The 20782-nt window shown below is 35.4% G+C and overlaps 1 protein-coding gene across 10 annotated transcripts in view; it reads left to right on the top strand.

The window, feature by feature from the left end:
- Positions 1 to 20782, top strand: part of ELP4 (elongator acetyltransferase complex subunit 4) — a 260264-nt gene that overhangs the window by 168853 nt on the left and 70629 nt on the right. Inside the window, exon 10 of one of the 10 annotated variants that reach the window (XM_058424540.1) lies at positions 15933 to 16525. The exons of the other annotated variants lie outside the window; for them this stretch is intronic. Coding sequence (XP_058280523.1) covers positions 15933 to 15947 — 15 coding nt within the window. The 3' untranslated portion in view covers positions 15948 to 16525. Of the gene's footprint in view, positions 1 to 15932; positions 16526 to 20782 lie in introns of those variants that run through there. 10 annotated transcript variants of the gene reach the window in all.

Below are 20782 nucleotides of genomic sequence, written 5' to 3'. Positions count from 1 at the left end.
CTAAGTCTTACCAGGTATATTGGAGTAGAGGAAATTTCATAATAGAATACAGTACTGTGTCATGTTTCATTAATGTCAAAGATTTCATGTAGTAAATAGAACAAGAAGGTACCACTTTGTATAATATTCAAAATCTATACAGCACATTGCTAAGCAGAGTATACACTCAAGAAATGTAGAATTAGTAATATTATACTAGAAAATGAACTTCCAGTATTGCTATTATTTTACTAATATGCATAGTCAGTGACCTGTGAAGAGTGAACAGTATGTAGAAGTGCCTAGAGATAGGAAATTATGAGAGTCTCTAACTTTTACATACATATTACATTAATTTGAGCCTACATAAAAAGAGAACAAATTTGTGAGGATTCGAGGGGGGAAAATCAGGGGGCTTCCTGTTTGCAGCTCTAATCATTGGGAGAACAGTAAATTAGATCCAGTCTAATATATTTGGTTTCTCTAATTTATGGCAATTTGTTAACTTTGTTATTGAGTGGAATGCTGAACAAAATTTCTGTGGCATATAAGCACCTTGCACAGGGTTCACTTTAATTCTTTGAGAAGCTTTTAGGCATAGACTATTTAGTATACTGATTAAAGTATGATTAATTATTAATTAGTATCTTGTCCTGTGAGAATACCTTTAGCTTCAATAGGTTCATCTTTACTTGAAAATAGTGGCAAGCTGCGTGCAGTGGCTCTCGCCTACTGAGTGGTGAGAGGATCACTTGAGGCCAGGAGTGGAAGACCAACCTAGGCAACATAGCAAGACCTCGATTCTACAAAAAATTTTTTAAATTAGCCAGGTATCGTGGTACACACCTGTAATCCCATCTACTCAGAAGGCTGAGGTGGAAGGATCACTTGAGCGCAGGAGTTCGGGGGTTAGCAGTGAGGTTCAGTTGTGCCACTGCACTTCATCCTGGGCAACAAAATGATAACCTGTCTCTAAAAAAAAAAAAAAGTAAAGAAGAATGAAAAAAATGGCTTACACCCTGGGCAGATGTAGTGCATTTCTCCTTCCCAACTGCTCTCTGGGTTGATGCATTTGTCCGAATGGAGGGTGGAAGAAAGACTGAGAATTACATTATGTGAAAGCCCCTGCCCAACTCCTTGCTTATGATAGGAAGTCTGTGGCCACTGACTTCCCATCTTATGTTCTATGTACTCTGTAAAGTAGTATGTTATAGTGATTTAGAATGAGGCTCTCTAGTTCAACAGCCTGAATTTGAAAGTTGACTCTACCACTTATTGGATGTGTGAGCTCAGCAAATAATGTCTTTCTGCTTCAGTTTTCTCACCTATTAGAGACAATTAGCATCTTTCTCATAGGGTTGTGGTTGTGGTGGTGGTGGTGGTTTTTCACTCAGGCAAAGAAGCATTTCTCTGCTAATGGAACCTTGGAGAAGTGCTTATTAGCAGACAATAACTCTGTTCTCTACCATCCTCCATATACCAGGGAAATGTTGGTGGTCTGTGAAATGGAACCAAAATAATGTTCCTTTCATGAAGGAAGGAAAAGAAAATAACATGTGTTTTATATGCATTATCTCACTTAATCCTTAGATTAATTCCTTCAGAATAAATGTTATTAGCTGATTTTTTCATGTGAAAGACCTGAGACTCAAGAGAGTGCCTACACAAGATGAAATGTCTGCTGAATAGCAAAGCCAAGATTCAGTCAGAGGAGTAGCTGACTCAAAAGCCCATCTGTTTCCACCTCATTCTACTAGCTAAATTGCCAACATTTGGAGCATAGCTGTTTTCCTCCTTTTCTAGATGTGGCAAATTAAAAGAAACCTGTGCCACAATCCAGTCCATCTGCCTCACCTTCCTTCAAGTGAGAGGGAGCAAGCACAGTAGAATCTCAAATAAGGTTTGGTCACTGACCAGTCAAATACCCCTTCTTTTTCCTAAAAAGAAAATGTATCTTTTATATCTGTAATATGGTGATGGATTATTTGTACTAAAATGTGAGTTTCTTCTATAGCTTTGTGGAAAAGTAAAATTAGAACTTCATATACGAGTTATCCCAAGTTAATCTTTATCCTCTTACACTGAATTAGTTTACAAAGTCTGAGTTAATAAAAAAGCATAATTCTATTAGCTTCCTACCCTCATTTTATTTTGATCTTTCTTATTTGTTTAAAGAAAATGTTGGCCCTGAAAATCTTGCCTCTGGCCAAAAACAATAAAATTCTTATCTGGTAATACCTAGTCATTACTAGTAATAGTTGACGTTTTCTGTACTGAGTACTTAGTTTCATGTGGGTTTTTTCCCTTTTTTTTTTTTTACCCCAAAAAACAAAGGCAAATCTTGTCTTTTCTTATTCAAGGCCTTTTAAAGGTACTTTTTTCGCTCTTTGTACTACTTCTTAATTTTCAGTCAGTTTAGAAACAATTTTATACTTCCCCAAATTTCCTACATTAAGACTTCAAAAGTCTTAACATTAAAGAATAGCTGCTTCTGGCATTTCACATAGCTCACCTCAGAACAAGGCAAGTTAGTACAGATAATTTAAATGATACCCAGTCACAGGTACCTTCACTTTCATTGGTTGCTTTTTCAGAATACCTATTTTGTTACATACCTTATGAATTTAAACATGACCAAAGATGAATTTCTTAATGTGTACATTATGTTTTCTGAGCCTGGAAATTAAGGGAAAAAATGATGAAGCCATGTTACACAAGTACTTAATTTTTTTAAAAATCTGGGATAGTACTATGGTAATTAATGCTTATTTTATGCAAACTAGACTATATCTGTTAACGGACACATTACTGTCAAGAAAATATTACTTGTCTTAATTATCAGTAATGAAGCAGGGATAAGCTGCTCACTTAGATATAATATATCTAATGACCTTTTCAGTTAGAGGTTGTGATGAAAGGTATCAGTTTCACAAATTATGCTTCATTCAGCTTCTGGCCTTTGTGTAGATTAATGTTTTGTGGATGAGTTTTAAAGTCAGGCATAAATTGTATTTGGTGTTTAAAATTGATTTAGTGTCTTGCTTTTAGTACATCATTTTCTCATTTATGAAGCCTCAGTTTTATCTTCAAGCTTAAAAAAATAATCCATGGTAAATTTAGAATTGCCTTACTGGCAGTGGTTTTTTTAACCTTACCAAATAGAATGGTACATATGTTTATACTTGTTTAACTAAAGGACATATGACTGAAGTTTCTTTCTGATTTCTGAATTTAAAACAATAAGCACAATGTTTACAATAACAATTTTTGAACTAGGAATGTAAATATTTATCATACCACTTTTCCTAATTAGATATCCCCAGATGACACAAAGCTGGTTATTCATCCGAGATGACACATAGCTAGTTATTGTGATAGAAGTTATGATATCTCTTAACATTAACTTCTTACTGAGTAATAAACATGATATTGAAACATCATTAAAGAACTCATAGATTTGGCCTTATTCAAACCAATAGGAGAATTGCCCCCATGTTTTAAGCAACTAAGTAAGGATTTAAGCATTTTGTCTATGCAACAGAACAGTGAGACAAAAAGTGGTTTTCAAATTTTTAAGCTGTGAAACTCTGAGAAACTTTTTACTCAGAAGTCCAATAAAGAAATCTAACAATACTGGAGCTGCTCTGGTTGAATTGGAAAATTTCTAAACTAACTTGAAGGAATCCAGGGCTGTCAAGGAGCAGTGTTTTGATACTATGATCCTGATAGTTGCATTATAAACGTAGCCCAAATATTACAGTTGGGGAGGAAAGTACAGACCATGGTTTTCAGACCTTCATCTTAATGGTTAGGAATTCGAAAGATACAATATAACTAGCCTAAGTTAATATGGTCAGTAAGTGCTATGATCTAGAATCTAAAAAACATTAAGTACTTCTAGTGATAGAATCTTTTCCCTACTCACTGTTGCCCTACTACTATAAATAATGAATTTTGAAAACTATTTAAAGAACAGTTTCTGAATTGACCTAATCTTTGTGTAGAAAAAAGTAGGCCATCAATTTTTCATTTGCAAGGGCACGGTAAAGTCCTAGCTACCCCAGCACATTGACTCTACTTCTTGCTCCATTGCTCATTTTGGAAGAGTACACAGTGACAGCTGCCAGTTCTGTACCTTGGCTTTGCAGAAAAGCAGGAGAAGATCAGCAAAACAGGAGTTTTCATGTGCTCTACTTAATTCCAATTCCTTGAAGGCGCATTCACACATGATATTGCCTCTAATTGGAGCAACAGCCCCAATCTAACACCCTCTCCACCTCCTACCACTGTGGTCTCAGCCAGGCTAACTTCTGCATATCCTTCAGGCTGCAGTTTAAATATCACTGTCTCCCTCAGGACTTCTATGATCCACACCAAGTCTAGATTGAATACCTCCGTTTATGCTGTGGTAGCATCCTGTATTTTCTCTATCATAGCAGTAACCACACTAGATTGCAATTACTTTTATTATCCCCTACTTAAATACTCAATTCCGTAAATAGAGACCACGAGTGTCTTGTTTATCATTGATTCTTCCAAGCCTAGCAGAGTTTCTGACACATGGCTCATGCCCCATGTTTATTAGTGAAGGAAGGAAGGGACGTAGACTCTCCACTGCCCACCCAAAGGAGTAACATGCTGAATGGAAAAAATCTTAAACTGGTTTATTATTATTATTATTATTATTATTATTATTATACTTTAAGTTCTAGGATACATGTGCACAACATGCAGGTTTGTTACATATGTATACATGTGCCATGTTGGTGTGCTGCACCCATTAACTCGTCATTTACATTAGGTATATCTCCTAATGCTATCCCTCCCCCCTCCCCCCAACCCCATGACAGGCCCCGGTGTGTAATGTTCCCCTTCCTGTGTCTAAGTGTTCTCATTGTTCAGTTCCCCCCTATGAGTAAGAACATGCAGTGTTTGGTTTTTTGTCCTTGCGATAGTTTGCTGAGAATGATGGTTTCCAGCTTCATCCATGTCCCTACAAAGGACATGAACTCATCATTTTTTATGGCTGCATAGTATTCCATGGTGTATATGTGCCACATTTTCTTAATCCAGTCTATCATTGACGGACGTTTGGGTTGGTTCCAACTCTTTGCTATTGTGAATAGTGCCGCAATAAACATACATGTGCATGTGTCTTTATAGCAGCATGATTTATAATCCTTTGGGTATATACCCAGTAATGGGATGGCTGGGTCAAATGGTATTTCTAGTTCTAGATCCTTGAGGAATCACCACACTGACTTCCACAATGGTTGGACTAGTTTACAGTCCCACCAACAGTGTAAAAGTGTTCCTGTTTCTCCACATCTTCTCCAGCACCTGTTGTTTCCTGACTTTTTAATGATCACCATTCTAACTGGTATGAGATGGTATCTCATTGTGGTTTTGATTTGCATTTCTCTGATAGTCAGTGATGATGAGCATTTTTTCATGTGTATTTTGGCTGCATAAATGTCTTCTTTTGAGAAGTGTCTGTTCATATCCTTCGCCCACTTTTTGATGGGGTTGTTTTTTTCTTATAAACTTGTTTGAGTATTTTGTAGATTCTGGATATTAGCCCTTTGTCAGATGAGTAGATTGCAAAAATTTTTTCCCATTTTGTAGGTTGCCTGTTCACTCTGATGGTAGTTTCTTTTGCTGTGCAGAAGTTCTTTAGTTTAATTAGATCCCATTTGTCAATTTTGGCTTTTGTTGCCATTGCTTTTGGTGTTTTAGACATGAAGTCCTTGCCCATGCCTATGTCCTGAATGGTATTGCCTAGGTTTTCTTCTAGGCAATGGTTTTAGGTCTAACATGTAAGTCTTTAATGCATCTTGAATTAATTTTTGTATAAGGTGTAAGGAAGGGATCCAGTTTCAGCTTTCTACACATGGCTAGCCAGCTTTCCCAGCACCATTTATTAAATAGGGAATCCTTTCCCCATTGCTTGTTTTTGTCAGGTTTGTCAAAGATCAGATGGTTGTAGATGTGTGATATTATTTCTGAGGGCTCTGTTCTGTTCCATTGATCTATATCTGTTTTGGTACCAGTACCATGCTGTTTTGGTTACTGTAGCCTTGTAGTATAGTTTGAAGTCAGGTTGCGATATGCCTCCAGCTTTGTTCTTTTGGCTTAGGATTGTCTTGGCCATGCAGGCTCTTTTTTGGTTCCATATGAACTTTAAAGTAGTTTTCCTAATTCTGTGAAGAAAGTCATTGGTAGCTTGATGGGGATGGCATTGACTCTATAAATTACCTTGGGCAGTGTGGCCATTTTCACGATATTGATTCTTCCTACCCATGAGCATGGAATGTTCTTCCATTTGTTTGTGTCCTCTTTTATTTCGTTGAGCAGTGGTTTGTAGTTCTCCTTGAAGAGGTCCTTCACATCCCTTGTAAGTTGGATTCCTAGGTATTTTATTCTCTTTGAAGCAGTTGTGAATGGGAGTTCACTCATGATTTGGCTCTCTGTCTGTTATTGGTGTATATAAGAATGCTTGTGATTTTTGCACATTGATTTTGTATCCTGAGAGTTTGCTGAAGTTGCTTATCAGCTTAAGGAGATTTTGGGCTGAGACGATGGGGTTTTCTAGATATACAATCATGTCATCTGCAAACAGGGACAATTGGACTTTCTCTTTTCCTAATTGAATACCCTTTATTTCTTTCTCCTGCCTGACTGTCATGGCCAGAACTTCCAACACTATGTTGAATAAGAGTGGTGAGAGAGGGCATCCCTGCCTTGTGCCAGTTTTCAAAGGGAATGCTTCCAGTTTTTGCCATTCATTATGTTATTGACTCTGGGTTTGTCATAAATAGCCCTTACTATTTTGAGATACGTCCCATCAATACCTAATTTATTGAGAGTTTTTAGCATGAAGGGCTATTGAATTTTGTCAAAGGCCTTTTGTGCATCTATTGAGATAATCATGTGGTTTTTGTCTTTGGTTCTGTTTATATGCTGGATTACATTTATTGATTTGTGTATGTTGAACCAGCCTTGCATCCTGGGGATGAAGCCCACTTGATCATGGCGTATAAGCTTTTTGATGTGCTGCTGGATTCAGTTTGCCAGTATTTTATTGAGGATTTTTGCATTGATGTTCATCAGGGATATTGGTCTAAAATTCTCTTTTTTTGTTGTGTCTCTGCCAGGCTTTGGTATCAGGATGATGCTGGCCTCATAAAATGAGTTAGGGAGAATTCCCTGTTTTTCTGTTGATTGGAATAGTTTCAGAAGGAATGGTACCAGTTCCTCCTTGTACCTCTGGTAGAATTTGGCTGTGAATCCGTCTGGTCCTTTACTTTTTTTGGTTGATAGGTTATTAATTATTGCCTCAATTTCAGAGCCTGTTATTGGTCTATTCAGGGATTCTACTTCTTCCTGGTTTAGTCTTGGGAAGGTATATGTGTCGAGGAATTTATCCATTTCTTTTAGATTTTCTAGTTTATGTGCATAGAGGTGTCCATAGTATTCTCTGATGGTAGTTTGTATTTCTGTGGGATTGGTGATGATATCCCCTTTATCATTTTTTATTGCATCTATTTGATTCTTCTCTCTTTTCTCCTGTATTAGGCTTGCTAGCGGTCAATCAATTTTGTTGATCTTTTCAAAAAAACCAGCTCCTGGATTCATTGATTTTTTTGAAGGGTTTTTTATGTCTCTATCTCCTTCAGTTCTGCTCTGATATTAGTTATTTCTTGCCTTCTGCTAGCTTTTGAATGTGTTTGCTCTTGCTTCTCTAGTTCTTTTAATTGTGATGTTAGGGTGTCAATTTTAGATTTTTCTGCTTTCTCTTGTGGGCATTTAGTGCTATAAATTTCCCTCTACACACTGCTTTAAATGTGTCCCAGAGATTCTGGTATGTTATGTCTTTGTTCTCATTGGTTTCAAAGAACATCTTTATTTCTGCCTTCATTTTGTTATATACCCAGTAGTCATTGAGGAGCAGATTGTTCAGTTTCCATGTAATTGAGCAATTTTGAGAGAGTTTCTTAATCCTGAGTTCTAGTTTGATTGCACTGTGGTCTGAGAGACAGTTTGTTATAATTTCTGTTCTTTTACATTTGCTGAGGAGTGCTTTACTTCGAACTATGTGGTCAATTTTGGAATAAGTGTGATGTGGTGCTGAGAAGAATCTGCCCTACAAGAGCTCCTGAAGGAGGCACTAAACAAGGAAAGGAACAACCGGTACCAGCCACTGCAAAAACATGCCAAATTGTAAAGACCATCCATGCTAGGAAGAAACTGCATCAACTAAAGAGCAAAATAATCAGCTAACATCATAATGACAGGATCAAATTCACACCTAACAATATTAACCTTAAATGTAAATGGGCTGAATACTCCAATTAAAAGACACAGACTGGCAAATTGGATAAAGAGTCAAGACCCATCAGTGTGCCGTATTCAGGAGACTCATTTCATGTGCAGACACACACATAGGCTCAAAATAAAGGGATGGAGGAAGATCTACCAAGCAAATGGAAAACAAAAAAAGGCAGGGGTTGCAATCCTAGTCTCTGATAAAGCAGACTTTAAACCAACAAAGATCAGAAGAGACAAAGAAGGCCATTACATAAAGGAAAGGGAATCAATTCAACAAGAAGAGCTAACTGTGCTAAATATATATGCACCCAATACAGGAGCACCCAGATTCATAAAGCAAGTCCTTAGAGACCTACAAAGAGTCTTGGACTCCCACACAATAAACTGATTTCTTATTTAGCAGCTGCTGACTTCCTGTGTGACTTTAGAAGAGTTGTCTCTAAGTCTTCGTTTCCATTTCCAGTAGGATAATAATAGCTCTATTACCTAGCTTTTGTGTTTCTTGTATTATAATTGGGTTTTCTCTACATCAGGGCTTTCATTTCAGTTTCTGTATTATAATGGAAGAGGAAAGCCTCTTTTTTGTTTTTTGGGTTTTTTTGATACCAGATTAAGGAGGCTTCTCTCAAAAGCAATTTGCTTAAAATCATCTTACTAAAATTCTAGGTCCCAAGAAATTGAAAAATGGGCCATCTCCTTCATTTACAAATAATCAGACTTTTAATGATGATGACATTCTATAAAGTATTTGTAGTCATTCTTGGAAACTTCAGGACTTTATTTCTTGATTTTATCCTTGAGAATGGTACCTACACCACTCATAATTTAACATGTATACCACGTAGTCAGGGTGGAATTATTGTCCAGAACTAAAAATGTCTAAACTTTTTTCTGTCAAAAATGAGGACTTGAAATGCAATCAGGGTCTCATCAAAAGAAATACCACTCTTCCCGTGATTATTTATAATATTTTTATATTAATAAAAGAAGCTGATGAGATGAATAGGATGTAAGAGATGAAGAAGAGAATTGTCTCATTCATTTTTTCAGAAAGTTGAGAAAGAAAAAGTTAAAAAAAAGCCCATTGAATTTTAGTAGTGCTTCTACTACATATCAGAAAATGCTTTTTTTTTAAAAAAAAAGGATTTTTTAAAGAAAATAATACACATAGCTAGAACAGCAGTTTATATTTAACAGAACTAAATGGTCACATTTTTAAGTAAAGTACGCCCTGGCATTTGAACAGCTGTTATATCCAATTCAGATTTGCATACTGTTGTTTAACCTTCCCAGCTGTATCGGGGGTGGCATGTTAGTCTAATCTGGTATAAAATATGCGTAGTATACTTAAAGTTGAAACTTTAAACACATATTTGTATTAAACTGATAAATTTTAGTCATATAAGCCTATTTTAAATAAACACTATCTTTCTGTAAGTTATTGAGCAGATTTTAATTAAAACCTCTTTCAAACCTTTTATGTTTTATTTATATCGTTTTGTATTTTAATATTACTAATGAACACAAAGTGTATACATTTCCTATGTATATGCTTACAATTACATTGTTATAGCCATAGAAAAATTTTTTTTTGAGACAGGGTTTCACTTTGTCACCTAGGCTGGAGTGCAGTGGTGAGATCTCTGCTCGCTGCAACCTCCATCTCCTGGATTCAAGCGATTCTCCCTCCTTAGCCTCCCGAGTAGAGGGGATCATAGGCGTGGGCCACCACTCCTGGCTAATTTTTGTCTTTTTAGTAGCGACAGGGTTTCAACATATTGGCCAGGCTGGTCTTGAACTCCTGGCCTCAAGTGATCCAGCCCCCTCAGCCTCCCAAAGTGCTGGGATTACAGGCATGAGCACCATGCCTGACCTGGAAATTTTAAATTATATTTTTCCTATATTTCTACCTGATTCTGTGACCTCAGCAGAATCTTCTTTATTCATACAATTATGGAAATGGAATGAGGAGGAGGTGATTGCTGTATGAAGATCTTACAAGACTAAGGCCAAAAGAGATTAACATCAAAATACATATTACCATGGAGCACATGAATATAGTGAATAAAAATTTGTTCATCAAAGCCTGCTACAGTATAAAACATTGCTTGAAATTTCAAAGAAATGATTTTAGAACAAATAGATGGTCATGATTATACACCATGCACATTCAAGCACACACAACAATATACATGTAGAAATAGATGTATCTGTGTGTGAGTTTATGTACTATATATGTGTGTATTTCTTAGCCTTCTCTTCTGAAGAGCCTAGAAGCAATGACAACCCCAGGGAATACTCCAAGTACGCAAATATTGGTTTCTGAGTCTCTACCTCTACAAAAAAAAAAAAAAAGAAGTGAAGAGGAGGGAAGCCTCTTGGCAAGATAGCTAATTCTAGGATTGAGGCACAGAAAGTATAAAATGAGACTAGAATTTGTGCCAGAAAGTAAGGAGATACTCAAAGAACAATAGGAGCATGAAAAAAAACGGCCCAGGATTTAATTCAAAGAGGTTCCCACTAGCCAGTCTGGGAAATTTGAGCATCGAAATTAATAATGGAAAACATTAAATAAAATGGAAATTCATGAGCCCGTACTGAGATAGATGGATGCATAGATAGGTAGGAAAAGAAATCTCTTCCCTGCCATAGAATACCAACTATTAAACATCGAAGGAATGATAAAAATAGAAAATCACCATTTGACAGTCATAGTTCGTCACCCATAGTTCAATTCAGATGGAAGTTTTCAATGGAGACTGAGGCCTGGCTTCTGGGTTTGATGAGGTTTAATGAGGAAAAAGATACTGACATAATCTCAGAATATCTCCCTTACACACTACTAGTTAGTTACTAAGGGATGACATGACAGTGGAGAAATTTTCTGAACAATATGACCAGATCAAGGTTGACATCACAAGTGGGTCAACTTCATGTATGGCACATCACCTTGATGTGTAACCTTGAAAAGAGCAGAGTATCATGTTAGTGGTTTCCCTACCCAAAAAGCATGATCATGAGGAAATAGTAGATAGATCTAAGTTTATGATTAGCCTACAGAATGAAGGTTCTGTATCTTTGGAAAAATGTCAGGAACATTAAAGACTTGGAGAGACTGAGAATATGGGAGGAGAAGGAATGTCCTGACGATACTGGGGCAGTTGACAAAGTTTGAATGATGTCTGTAGATTGATAGTAGTGTTATATAAATGTTGATTTTCTGACTCAAAGGCTTATATGGTGGTTCTGTAGGAGAATGTCCTTGTCTTAAGAAGTACTGGAGTATTTAGGGTTGATAGGAATCATGTCTGCTGCTTGTACTTGGATACTTCAGAAAAGGCTAATTATTGGTATACATATATGCTTAGGGGAGTGTATCTATTTAAAAAAAAAAAAGAAAAATGTAGCAAATGAAAAATTAAAAATTGGGGAATCTGGGTGATAGGGATATGGGAATTCTTTGTTTTGTTCTGGCATACTTTTCTGTGTTTGAAAATACTTCAAAATGAGTTATTCTAAAATGATCACTAAAAAGGTAATGCATCATAAACATTAATATTTCTGTAATAATAATATGAGTAGTCACAGTAAGTTGGTTAATAAAAACTATAAATAGCTTTATGTCCATGTAGATAAACGAGTTAAGATTTTCAGAGGATTTTGGATTTTTGGAATTGAGAATAAAGGCTGTGGGTCTGTATAAGGTATCCTGGCCCAAATAAGTACGTTTTTCCAGTCTCACACAGGAAGTAACAGAACCAAGATCTCTTGATTCCCTCCCCAGTAGTCCTTGGAAGACAGCTGGAAAAGATTACTTACTCAAGATAGGGACATTTGTATTCAAATTCTGACTTCTGGGAGTTCATTCGGGAAAGTGTCAGATTTACAAAAATTTCCCTTAGAGCTACATCATTAGATTCACCAAGAGGGCATGTCCTGTGTTGCAGTTTTCAAATGCAACCCAATGAGAATGTAAGAATGTTCTCATTGGTATGCAATGAGAATATAGAAAGAAATACTAGAAAACCTTTTTCTTTCTCTTTGGCTATGTCATATATAGTATAAATGTGAGAGTGAGTAGATTTCTTCCTCTCCTCTGTGGTTTTCATCCCATCCTACTTCTCTTATCCTGTAAGATTTCCTTCCTCTTTACAAGGTTAAAATACACTTGAATTTCAAGCACTACCTTTTTAAAATCTGATTTACCAATTACTTGATTAGCCATAGTGGCTAATGTGTTTTTAATGTTTCAAATAGCCAGTGACTTGAACCTCTGTGTAGGAAATAGCCTTCTCTGCATTCTGTATTTGCTCATACCATTTTGCATATATTTAAGGACTTCATGCTCAAGCAGTTTCTTTTCCTTTTTAAAATTTCCTTGTCTTACCAGGAAAATAGAATTTTTTGGATATTTTCAGTTACATAGCCAATATAAAGTCCATTTTGAGGACTTAATATTATAAAAAATAAGCTGTCACATTGCTTAAATGGGATTTTTATAAGCTCCTTGTATGTTGCTCTTTTTCTTTAATTCCTTTTAAAAGATTTTCTGGAAATAGCCAAGAAGTATTCTAATTTTACACCTACATATTTAAAATAAGATTTTTTATTAGTAGAATCATGCTATTGCCTTAATTAGCTTCTAATCTCACTCAATTTATCTTGGGGCACAGATATTGTATCCTATTTAAATTTATGTCAAAAGCTATTGCCTAAACATAATTTTATAATAGCTCTGTCTCCTGGGTTCTAAAACTGTTTTTTTCTGCTCTTATGGCCAAGCCAGTTATGTTTTTTCCTGTATTTTCAGTTGATTAACATAAGCCCTATATATATTTCAGGGTTTTGTAGACTAATATAATATATATAAAATAAATATATATACACACATTATATATATTTCAATCTATTTTTCCAACTTGAGGCTTGGTAAATTTTATTTTACCTAATATAATAAGAGGTAGATTTTCAATACTGATCAGTAAAGACAACATTTTTTAAAATGGTAAACAAAAACATTTTATATTATAAACACCTGATAGTATACCTTTATTTCTCAGCATACATAACTTTAGTGTTTATATATTATTCCCAAAAATTGAGTATCAACTGTTAGCCACAGTAGGAAGCAAATTATATATTGATGAATTATGTTTCTGACTGCCCTTTTAAATCTACTTAGTAAATAAAGTTATAGTTGCATTTCCAAAGGTGAACTTTTTAGTCTCCTATAATTGTATATGTTTACACGTGTTGAGATGGAAAGACTTTAAGCACTAAGATTTTGAGATTTTGATTAAACAAGTAATTAGACTTGAGCCAGGCGTGGTGCCACACACCTGTCTCAGCTACTCAGGAGACTGAGGCAGGAGGATCACTTGAGCCCAGGGGTTCAAAGCTGCAGTAAACTGTAATTGGGCCACTGCACTCCAGTCTGGGCAACAGAGCGAGATCTTGTCTCTAAAAATAATAATAATAATAACAATAATAATAATAACAGTAATTAGGCTTGAATTAAATCATGTCAGGGAGAGGAGAATGGAATTTGTTGTTTAATGGATACAGAGTTTCAATTTGGGATGAAAAAGTTCTGGAAATGGATAATGGAAAAGTTGCGTAACAACATACAACTTTTAAATGTACAGTTCAGTACTTAATACCACTGAACTGTACATTTAAGAATGGTTAATAGATAAATTTTATGCTATGTATATTTTACCACTGTGTATATATTTAAAATCTGTTTCATAGTTTTTCATCTGTAGGTGTTTCTCTCTTATCGTAGATATTAGCTACCATTTAGTCTTTAACCTTAACATATACTATTATTCATTTAGTATATGTTAGATACTTTTACTGTGTTAGGTGTACATTCTGGCTATAAAAAATTTCTGAAAGTTTTTTAATTGCCTTCAGGTATTTTTTAGCTATGTGACCTTGTATAAGATACTTAACTCCTCTAAACTTTCATTTTCTTATGTATAAAATGAGGATATCAATGCCTATATCAAAAGGTTGTTAGATGAACCAGTTAATATAATAATATTTACTTCAAATTTTATTGGGAAAATGAATATTATGTAAAGCCCTTAGAACAGTTAAATTCATTAAAATCACTCAGGAAATTATAGCTGCTAGCACTTTTTATTAGACATTGCAGATGAGTTAACACACCAAAGCTCCTTTTAATTTTTGGTTGTCCTTTGGGGGCTGCATGTGTGGGTTACATCTTATAGTCACTGCCTGCATTCTCTTTGTTTACTTTGTACTTGGCTTGCTAAGCATGACACATGCAGAGGATCCAGTGACTATGTGTTTGGTCTCCTAGGACCTCTTCAGCCTCCTAGGCCTTGCACCAGTGGCATAGTCAGCAAGCTTGCTAAGCAAAGGGAACAGTGAAAAGAAGACAGGGCGTGCAGCATGCCAGTGTTTCTGTGGAACAACCTTTATTGCCCAGCTATCCCCAGATATTCTAAAACAGCTATGACACCGTTTCAGATTTAGATAACCTCTTTATTTATATATACTGTGACTCTGCTAGTTTTAAGCAATTACAATTGATCAAAAACGTTAGCCAGTGTTTTTCAAAGTATGAGTACAGTATGAATATTTTTAACATAATCTATATACTTTGCTTCATTTATGAGAGAATTTGAAGCAGTTACCTCATTTGCTCTTATTGTCACCATTTTATTGAAATGGAAAATAATTAGACAAAAAGAAACCTTAAAAGATTGTCGCCTCAATCTCTTCTCTTCAAGGCACAAGTTACCTTTAAACTCTTCTCTCCAGGTACCTTACACCTTAGTTGTGATTATCCAGCTGTCCTAGAGCAAGCCTGTGATTTCTCTGTTAGTGATCTTGTGCCAGTATTTCACATTATTATATTTTTTAAGGAAATTAAAGTGTTTCCTGATTGAAAAATAAGAATTAGTACAATTGTTGGCCGGGCACGGTGGCTCACGCTTGTAATCCCAGCACTTTGGGAGGCCGAGGCGGGCGGATCACGAGGTCAGGAGATCGAGACCACGGTGAAACCCTGTCTCTACTAAAAATACAAAAAAAAAAAAATTAGCCGGGCGTGGTGGCGGGCGCCTGTAGTCCCAGCTACTCGGAGAGGCTGAGGCAGGAGAATGGCGTGAACCCGGGAGGCGGAGGTTGCAGTGAGCCGAGATTGCGCCACTGCACTCCAGCCTGGGTGACAGAGCGAGACTCCGTCTCAAAAAAAAAAAAAAAAAAAGAATTAGTACAATTGTTGTATCTTTTAGTTAATATGCCTTCTCCTAAAGTAATTCTCAAATTGTTTGAAACTGAAGGTCAAGAATATGGCAGAAAATAGAAATCATTTGAAACTGGTAAACATTTCAACTTGAATATATATGTCCAAAAAATTAAAATTCAAAAATGTTATATGCACTCACATATTCAGCACTCTAACTTAAGCTACAGCACACTTCTGAGATCTGATAGTAACAATATTGTAAAGCTTAATTATATTTTTATGGCCCATGCCATCTGGGCATTTGTTCTGCTTACAATAGTAATAGAATTAAAAAAAAATTTAGTTTGCAGTGCAATTGTCTTATCACAAATGCGTCAAGGCAAATTATCTCTTATTATTTCAGATCCTGTTCTTGTAGTTTGGATTTATATCTGTTTGAAAATAGAAAAACTTCTCAGCAACTACAAAAAAAAATCACACATGGTTAATTCAAACAGAAGACACAAAACTCCTATCTTTATTTCTTAAAACTATGCAGCCATAAGAAAGGATGAGTTCATGTCCTTTGTAGGGACATGGATGAAGCTGGAAACCATCATTCTCAGCAAACTATCGCAAGAACAAAAAGCCATACACCGCATGTTCTCATTCATAGGTGGGAATTGAACAGTGAGAACACTTGGACACAGGAAGGGGAGCATCACACACCGGGGCCTGTTGTGGGATGGGGGGAGCGGGGAGGGATAGCATTAGGAGATATACCCAATGTAAATGACGAGTTAATGGGTGCAGCACACCAACGTGGCACATGTATATATATGTAACAAACCTGCATGTTGTGCACATGTACCCTAGAACTTAAAGTATAATAAAAATTAAAAAATTAAAATTAAAAAATAAAAAAAATTGCGATTTAGATCATAGAAAACACTACTCTTGTTTATGACTTAAAGATTAAATTACACTGGCGTGGTGGCTCATACCTGTAATCCAGCATTTTGGGAGGCCGAGGTGGGCGGATCACCTGAGGTCAGGAATTTGAGACCAGCCTGGCCAACATGGTGGAACCCTGTCTCTACTAAAAATACAAAAGTTAGCTGGGCATGGTGGTGCACACCTATAGTCCCAGCTACTGGGGAGGCTGAGGCAGGAGAATCGCTTGAACCTGGGAGGCAGAGGTTGTGGTGAGCTGAGATTGCGCCACTGCATGCCATCCTGGGAACAGAGCGAGAATCCATCTCAAAAAAAAAAAAAAAAAAGTATATAGTATATGACTTAAGGATTATTTTCTGACTTCCTAAGTCACCATATGTCTTAGTCCATTTTTGGTTGCTATAACAGAATACCAGCAACTGGGTAATTTATAAAGAACAGAAGTTTATTTGGCTCATGGTTTTGGAGACTGCAAAGTCCAAGAGCATGGCGCCAACATCTGGCAAGGGTCTTCCTGCTGCATCATAATATGGCAGAGAACACCACATGGTGAGAGGGCAAGAGCATGCCAGCTCAGGTCTCTCTTCCTCCTCTTATAAAGCCACCAGTCCCATCATGGGGCCACACCCTGATGACCTGATCTAATCCTAATTAACTTCTAAAAGCCCCACTGCCAAATACCATTAACATATGAATTTGGGGACTAAGTTTCCAACACATGAAATTTGGGGGACACATTCAAACCAGAATACTATATAAATGTACTTATGTTTAATTGCTTTGTTGCTAGGAACTTTGTATTGAGACAAACACAGATTTTAAAACTACTGCTTTATACACTTAAACATACAGGTTCAGAATCTTTTTATTTTGACATTTTAATTATTTCTTCAAAATATATTGCAGATTAAAATTTCTCTGCAACTATAGCCTAGTTATTATTACCAATGTTAATAAATGATAATAATGGTTATGTCTTAGTTCTAAACTTTCTCTTAAAGGAAAAAGTGGACCATCATTATCAATATGTCTATTAATTTCTCTAGAGACAAGAAGTCTGCATTAACCTTTGCGATATTTAAACATCATAAATATTTGACATTCTACATGGTAAATTTTCAGACTGATGTATTTCTATACATACAATACTTTTTTTTTTTTAATTTTGTTAATTTTTTTAGAGACAGGGTCTTGCTCTGTCACCCAGGCAAGAGTGCAGTGGCACAAGTATAGCTCACTGTAACCTCAAACTCCTAGGCTTAAATGATCCTCTTGCCTCAGCCTCCTGAGTAACTAGGACTGCAGGTGCACACCACCACTCCTGGCTGATTTTTTATTTTTTATAAATAAAGGATTTCCAAGGCTGGTCATGAATATAATATTTTTAATAAAAATATGTTGCATTTTTATATGTTGTATTTTTTTACTTTTTAAATTGTCATATAATAATTGTACATATTCATAGGGCACATAGTAATGTTTTGATGCATTTAATAAATACATAGGGATTAGCTCAGGATAATTAGCATACCCGTCATCTCAAACGTTTATTATTTCGTTCTCAAACGTTTATTATTTCGTTGTGCTGGGAATGTTTAATATCTTCCTTCTACTATTAGAAATGTTACATTATTTTCAACTCTAGTCATCCTACAGTGGTGTAGAATACTAGAACTTAAGGCCAGACATGGTGGCTCATGCCTCTAATCCCAACACTTTGAGAGGCCAAGATGGGAAGATTGCTTGAAGCCAGCACTTCAAGACCAGCCTAGTCGATATAGTGAGACCCCATCTCTACCAAAAAGTTTTAATTAAATATTATATTTATTTTTATATATATTTATATATTTAATTTGTTTAATTTAATAAATTAATATAATTAATAATTAATGATACATTTAATTTAATTAATTTTATATATTTATATATTTAATTCTTATATTTTAACTTTTGTCTAATATTTTCAAAAAAAGAACACTATAACTTCTATCTAGCTGTAAATGTACATCCTTTAACAACTCTCTCCCTCTCCTTCCCTTCCATCTACCCATCCCAACATCTAGTACCTCTGTTCTACTTTTTATAATACTTCTATGACATCAACTTTTTTAGCTCCCACATATGAGTGAGAACAGGTGGTGTTTAACTTTCTGTTCCTGGCTTATTTCACTTAATATAATGTCCTCCAGTTCCATCCACATTGCTGCAAATGTCAGGATTACATTCTTTTTTATAGCTGAATTGCGTATATATACACCACATTTTCTTTATTCATCCTTTTTTGGACACCTCGGTTGACTTCATATCTTAGCTATCGTGAATAGTGCTGCAATAGACATGGATGCCCGGATGTCTCTTCAGTGTAATGATTTCCTTTCCTTTGGAGAAATTCCCGGTAGTGAGATTGCTGGATCATATGGTAGTTTCATTTGCAGTTTCTTGAGAACCCTTCATACTATTCTTCATAGTTGCTGCACGAGTTTATATTCCCACCAACAGTGTAATACGTAATATTTAATACCAGATATATATAATTTCATGTAAGTATATATATGAAATAAAACCTTACAGTTCATGTTAGTAGCAATATCCTTGATGTTCAACTGAAAATATAAAGTAGTCAAAGACCTCATTTTACCATGTGTAATCTATTGACAATATACTTTTATAATATATACAAAAAATACTGAATCATCTTTGTATGTCGTAAGTGTGGAAAATTTAATGATACTTATGTTTTATTATTTCCCTTTATTCTGTAACAATGTATTATTTTATAATACCTTCTGTAATTCACTACGTTAATATAATTCCATGGCAAGAATTCGTCAATTCTACTTGAATGGTTGGTATTTTCTTTTTTCTTTAAATTATACAAGTGATATATGACTAATTTTATATTATTTTTCTGTTACTGCTATAAAAAATCACCACAAACTTAGTGGCTTAAAATAACATAAATTATTTCCCTATAATTCTAGAGGTCAGAGGTCCACAGTCAGGATCGCAAAGGATTAAGGTCAAGGTATCAGCAAGACTGGTTCCTTCTGGAAGCTTTACAGGAGAATCCATTTTCCAGTTCTGTAAACTACCAGCATTCCTTGGCTATGGCCTCATCACTCTAACCTCTGCTTCCATCATTACATGGCCTCTCTGACTTTTACCCTTCATCTTCCTCTTTCTTATAAGGACTCTTGTGATTATATTGTGCCCAGGGCAATCATTTCCCCATTTCGGGATCCCTAATCACATATGAAAAGTTCTCCTTGACATGTAAAGTAACATTCACGGATTCTAGGAATTAGGATATGTACATCTTCAAGGATAAGCAGGAGCATTATTACAGCCTACCACGCATTCTTTTATTTTTTAGTTTGAATTTTTTAAAAATATCATTGTTCTCTTCTACCACAGGGCCTTTGCCATTCGGTCTTCTTGGACATGTGACTCCTTACATTTTCCCCCTAACTAAGTAATTCCGTTTCAGCTCCCAGAATAGTATCTCCTACAGGGAAACCTTCTACTTCTCCTCTTTTATATCCTTAAAGCATCATGATGTTCTCAAGCCACAACAAAGCCATCAGAGTTTGATTTCATTTCAGATGGTTTTCATGTAAGCCCATGAAATGTAACTTTGATATTTAGGTTTATATTTCACAATTTTAGCAGTATAGCATCCAAGACATAATTTTTAAAGCCAAATCTCAGTTATCTACAAGTGTATTATACATATTTAAGATTATCTGAATCAAAAATAAGTTTTTATTGACAATAACACCTCATTCCCTGGCCTAAAGACCTTTTTTTCTTAAGGATCTTTTATTTAAATAATATACTTCTGGCCAGATCTGGAAATCAAAAAGTTATCAATGAGTTCCAATAAAAGTGAGAACCAACAAATTTATAAACTGGTGCTTGTTAAGCTCTGATTTCAACTAGTATCTCAGTATGAATGTCCTAAGAGAAGATGCTGGTTTTACCCAGCAGTAAGAAAGTTGAGCAGTAAATTAAGTCACAGAAGTCAACTAACTTTTAATTTCTTCCTAAGAAAACCATAATAAAAACAATGCTGAAGTATATTCTGAATCAAATATATATATTTTTAAGCTGCTCCTTTGAATTACCTGTTGCCTAAAGTTTCCACTGTTAGTGTAACTAATTGAATAATTATGCAAGGAAAGTTGTTATTGACATCCAAGATTTTGTTTGTAGTAAAAATGTGATTTAATTCCCCAATTTTTCTTTTATATATTAAGATTAAAATTTAGACTTTCATCAGCATTATCCTTTTGGTCTTTAAAATATCTGAAATCTAACTGT

The sequence above is a fragment of the Hylobates moloch genome, unplaced genomic scaffold (assembly GCF_009828535.3).
Source record: "Hylobates moloch isolate HMO894 unplaced genomic scaffold, HMol_V3 SCAFFOLD_11, whole genome shotgun sequence".
In the NCBI taxonomy this organism is placed as follows: domain Eukaryota; kingdom Metazoa; phylum Chordata; class Mammalia; order Primates; family Hylobatidae; genus Hylobates; species Hylobates moloch.
Note: the sequence above shows the minus strand (reverse complement) of the source record. Positions and strands in the feature narration are given on the sequence as shown.